This window comes from Acyrthosiphon pisum, chromosome X (genome assembly GCF_005508785.2).
Source record: "Acyrthosiphon pisum isolate AL4f chromosome X, pea_aphid_22Mar2018_4r6ur, whole genome shotgun sequence".
NCBI classification, from domain to species: Eukaryota; Metazoa; Arthropoda; class Insecta; order Hemiptera; family Aphididae; genus Acyrthosiphon; species Acyrthosiphon pisum.
In genome coordinates this window covers 96010181-96015259 of record NC_042493.1, presented here as the reverse complement: position 1 = coordinate 96015259, position 5079 = coordinate 96010181, and the positions used below count along the sequence as shown (strand labels likewise).

The 5079-nt window shown below is 28.5% G+C and overlaps 3 protein-coding genes across 3 annotated transcripts in view; all 3 read right to left on the bottom strand.

Moving 5' to 3' along the window:
• Positions 1 to 1170, bottom strand: part of LOC100571394 — a 2172-nt gene extending 1002 nt beyond the window's left edge. The window contains exons 1-4 of the mRNA XM_029485695.1: positions 960 to 1170; positions 684 to 882; positions 395 to 622; positions 243 to 305 (exon numbers count right to left, since the gene is read on the bottom strand). Coding sequence (XP_029341555.1) covers positions 243 to 305; positions 395 to 622; positions 684 to 882; positions 960 to 1109 — 640 coding nt within the window. The 5' untranslated portion in view covers positions 1110 to 1170. The remainder of the gene's footprint in view (positions 1 to 242; positions 306 to 394; positions 623 to 683; positions 883 to 959) is intronic.
• LOC115033022 (nuclear pore complex protein NUP62-like) lies at positions 1123 to 3492 on the bottom strand. The gene is made up of 6 exons (XM_029485319.1): positions 3274 to 3492; positions 2763 to 2968; positions 2512 to 2700; positions 1630 to 1677; positions 1457 to 1557; positions 1123 to 1134 (listed from the first exon to the last, which is right to left on the bottom strand). The coding sequence occupies exons 1-6, from the start codon at positions 3321 to 3323 to the stop codon at positions 1123 to 1125; spliced, it is 606 nt and encodes a 201-aa protein (XP_029341179.1). The 5' UTR covers positions 3324 to 3492.
• A 1480-nt stretch (positions 3493 to 4972) lies between these two features.
• LOC115033185 (nuclear pore complex protein NUP62-like) overlaps positions 4973 to 5079 on the bottom strand; it is a 2854-nt gene continuing 2747 nt past the window's right edge. The window contains exon 6 of the mRNA XM_029485318.1: positions 4973 to 5020. Coding sequence (XP_029341178.1) covers positions 4973 to 5020 — 48 coding nt within the window. The remainder of the gene's footprint in view (positions 5021 to 5079) is intronic.

The following is a 5079-nucleotide window of genomic DNA, read 5'->3' as shown; positions in this document are numbered from 1 at the left end:
CAAAGTTGCACAGCTAAAGCTCTCCTTTTTATGTGGTGAAAATCTCTTTTCTTAGTTATGACTGTAACCCTCTCGGTTCTTTCCCTCGCAAAACAGTCTTTACTATGTTTTACATTTGTTAAGACGAAGACAACACATGCGGGTGTAGCGTCCTCTTAAGATAAAATATTTTCAAATGGTTGGCGTTAAAATAACCACAAATATATTACTATTAGAACTAATTCATATTAATCTGTACAAACCTTGGTTTCGAAGAACACCAGACTGGTCTAATCCAAATGTTCCAAAGTTTAGTGCTGCTGAAGCTGTTATATATAATAAAATACAAATTTCATAGTTAAACACACTTTCTATCAAGAAATCAAATTTTTTAATTTTTGTATTATTTACTTACTTAACCCTAAAAATGGATTAGGACCAGTAGTATCCGGATGAGATGTAAAGAAATTAGATGAACTTAGATTTTGGTTCAATTGAAAAATATTTGTATTATCATTTAAAATTTCTCTTCGAAAAGACAAATGTCTTGATTTTAACACTTGTACTTCATTGTGTATATCGTACAAATGACCAGCTAATGCAATTATATTCTTGTAATACATATCCCCGATTCTTCTCAACTCTAATATAAAATTTAGTTTAGAAACCAAATGATAGACTTATTTAAAGAAATTTGAGCATACCATCCACCGTGACATTGTTATTATAAGGCAATGTTGCTAAATATTGTTGAGTATTTTCAATTTCATTTTTTAATATGTTTTCTTTCTCTTGTAATGATTTGATAAGCTCGGCAAAGTATTTGATATTAGATTCCATATTTATTTGAACCATTGCTGGATGGTCATGATTACATTGAGCAATTTCAAAATCTTGTAAACACTATTGTATAAGTAATTAATTAAAATACAAATTATTTTATTTTAAATTAATTTAACCTAAATAATTTATATAGTTACCTTATTAGTTTCATATTTTAACTTTTGAACAGATGTTTTTTGTTTATCTAAATTATGTTCTATAAACTGTAAATTTTTTTGACACAATGTTATATCCCTTGTGACTTCATTTGAACTTTTAGATGACATGCGTGCCAATTCAGTGCTCATTGTTTTTTGTTGCTTAAGAAAATCTCTGTAAAGATAGTTAAAATACTAATTCATTACATAAGTATATTTTAACACTGTATTGTATGTTTGATTGTGTTGATGATACATGACACATCTCATCTAAAATGTATATACACTTTTGCACGCATTAATATCAAAGCTAAAGCTCAATAATTTAGCTCCTTTATCGCAACGGCATATACCATTATGAAAATTAAAACACACTTCCACATACAATATGCAAAATATATCTTCAATTAATTGTTGTGTAACTAAATATAGATACATAATACATTAACAGATATTATTTTAATATAAAAATAATGATTGTTTTTAAATAATTATACCATTAATGTTTTCAAATACAATACTTGCTTTAAATTATTGACTAATTGTAAAATTTCATCAGGCACAGGCATTTCAAGAGCAGGCACAGCTTTATTTTGTGCTAAATATTTCATTAACAAAAACACAGATTAATTTAATGTAAAAATGTATTAATTTAAAATTAACAATGTACCTTGGTTTATATTTGAAATTGTATCTAGACCACCAAGACCACGAGGAACTAAAAATGATAATTAATTATTATTAATTTTTTATTAAAAGTTAGTGATATAATTTTTAAGTTTTTTCTCATCACTCCAGTGGCGTTATTAAAGAAGTAGCAAGGTAGATATTTGTACATATCTGATTTAAAGAGTCAGTTGTTGGTGAAAAAATGTAACAATATTATGCAGATACTAGAAAATTATTGTCATAATAGTAATTAATATTTATAGTTTTTAGTTTGAAATATGGACACGTTAGTTTTCTGATACAATACAAATTTTATTCTAAAAACAAAATAATTACTATTAAATTTAGCCATAATTTCTAAAAAAAACCTCTATTAAATAACAATAGGTATTTAAAATTTAAAATTATTCAATATTTCTATTACGATTTGTCAATTTAGAAATTGTGTTTCACGACCACTCGAGAAAAATCTAAAATGAGGACTCAGATAGTTTACCACAATTATTTGGATCCTTACATATTTTTTTCTATAAGATGAGTCTAGTTTTGTCTCAAACTTAATAAAAAGTTTTGTGAAATGTGAATAGTATTGAGATAAATATATATAATCGGAAATTAGTTTGTTAGCTGTTTTTTGGTAGTCTTAGATAACAGGATTGTGATGTTGTCAATAAACAAGGTAGTCTCGTATAACAGGAAAGTACCGTTTTTTTTTAAAAATTAAATTGTTAGTTGGTCAAAACATTTTCCCTCTCCTATTAAATACTGAAATGACACTACTGCATTATTCCTTTAAAACATTGTCACTATACTATGTAGAAATAAAAGTTAACATGTTTTTGATGAGTATTTAATATATTAATTAAGTTATGTAATAACTAACCAGGAGCAGCAGAAGTAGTTATATTAGCAGTTGTTCCTAATGTCAATTGTGTACCAGTAAGAGTTGTTGTAGGTTTGACATTCAATGCTGCAGTTCCAAGTGAAAAAGGAGAAGCAGTTGTAGTTGCAGTTGAGCCAAAAGAAAGATTTAATGGAACATTTGAAGCTGCATTGTTACCAAGGGAAAATCCTAAATAATGAAAATTAAAATAATTTTTTATTTCCTTTACAATGTTCAGTCTATCAAATTACCTGGTTTAGTTGTATTTGTTGCTAATGTAGGATTAGCTCCAAATGATAATGAAGTTGTAGGAGCGCCTACATTACCAAATGAAGAACATTGTGTATTTTTAGCTTGCCTTTTATTAGTGGCCCCCAAGTTACTAAAAGTAGTTGTGGTTGATGGTGTTGATGATGATGGACAGACTCCTAGCGATGTTCCAAATCCAAATTGAGGGCTGTTGAAAATTGGTTATATTAATTATTATAAAATATAAAAAATTAAAAATAGGAATTACACAAAACATTGCAAACATACTATGTAGATTGTAGGTATTTCATAATCAATTTTTAATAACAATAATAAAACTGTTATCAAAAATGTACAAATATAGTGTTATTAATTTATTCATAAACATACACATTTTTGATTTAAAAGTACCCGAACGGCTAAAACATATTATGGTAAATATTTGACAACAGTGTTTTAGCGTTTGTGCATGTATTTAAAAATAGTATAAATAAATAAAATAAACATGCTTACGTTGCTGCACTTCCTGCGTTATTCGCACCACTTAAATTAAACATAGACATGACGTTTTTGAAATTATAGGTAGTTTTAAGTTAAAATAAATATTTTCAATTTTGATAACAAGCCACTTAGTATAAAAACATCTTGAGCGCGGGACTGTAAACTGTTATTAAGAAACAAAATGGCACAGATTTCTATATAGTACAGAAGTGTAGTATAGAAGTCTGTGCAAAATGGTAAATAGTAATATTAACATAATATAATAAATTATGGGTCGGACATTATCACTCGCTTGACGAAAACTCGTCTTGTTCGCGCATGACTGTTGCCACCAGTTGGCGCTGATGTTTGCTGTGCCGCCGCCGCCGACGTGCCGCAGGTGTATACGTAGTGAATAATAATAATATCGCACCGTTTTCACGAAGAGCCCACATTGTCTCATACTTTATGTGACTATATTTTCGTCATAGCTGTTTATAACTTCATAAGTTGATTGTTAATGTAAGTGATTGTATCTATTTGTTGTTAATAACGAATTGCCATCAAATTAACCATTATCTTATTACCTATACGGCTATACCGAACACTGAGAACCAAGACCAAGTATACCTACCTATTAAAATGACACCCACCCAAAACTTTTTGATGATTCAGTGAACGACAAAATGCATTATCAAGCCGCCTCTGTATTAGTATCCTTATGTGTTTACGGTGCATTTGGGAATGGTTATAGTAATTTTAAAATTGAAATACGCTATTTGGTGGTGGGGGCCCCCACAGTTCTGTGTTATCTACATAGCTTTAGCCCCACCAGTGTTCGGCCTCTAGTTGTGCCTATGTCAATCAGTCATCTACATATAGGCATACACATTACACATATTATATTACTTACATACACACATAATTGTATGTATCCTTACCTACATATTCTTATACATTTAAACAGTATTCATACATACATACGTCATACATATACATTATACATACCTACATATTTACTTAAACAGCGTTCATGCATACATATTGACTCGATCGATTATTTCAAATGTAATAATTAACGTGAAATATTTTCGATATAGAATTTATTCAATACCTACCTAAATTCTTAAACATATATCAATTATTATATATTTATACAGTAGATACGTGAAATATATCACAACGTCGCTGCAGTGCATACTGAGACATTGATGTTTGATATCCAATATACAACAATGCAATATAGTACCTATTTATATATCATTTACTTATTTTTCGTTTAATATGTACGTAGAATTTATGTTGAGACCTAAAACTATACACACTAATGTGAATATACGTTAAAATGTAGTAATTTTGATAAAAACATAGCTGTCTATGTGTAAATACAGAAATCTTGCTAAAATAAGTAAAAATATCATCATTTCAATAAAGAATATGGAAACAACACAATATTTTAGTAAAATTCTTTAAAACCATGTAATATTATAGAAACATAGGTACCTACCTGTTGTTTAATACAGAAATACCTATATTTGCACGCTTGTGATGGTAATATACAAGCAATTTCATAATTATTCTACGAAGTAGGCATATAGAATAGGTAATCATGATTTTTTAGTGAAAATCGGTAAAAATATCATTTCTATATCAAGGTCATGTCTAAATATCTTAATAATAACATATAACTAGTTTGCAAATCAACCCATTGCATACGTATTAATTAAACAACCTAATGTGTCACAAACTTGTCTGTAGAACGCATAAGACTAGCTAGCACCTGCAATATCATAACTATTTAATGTGTTTGGCTTATATACGTTTGAAAAGTAAATAGTC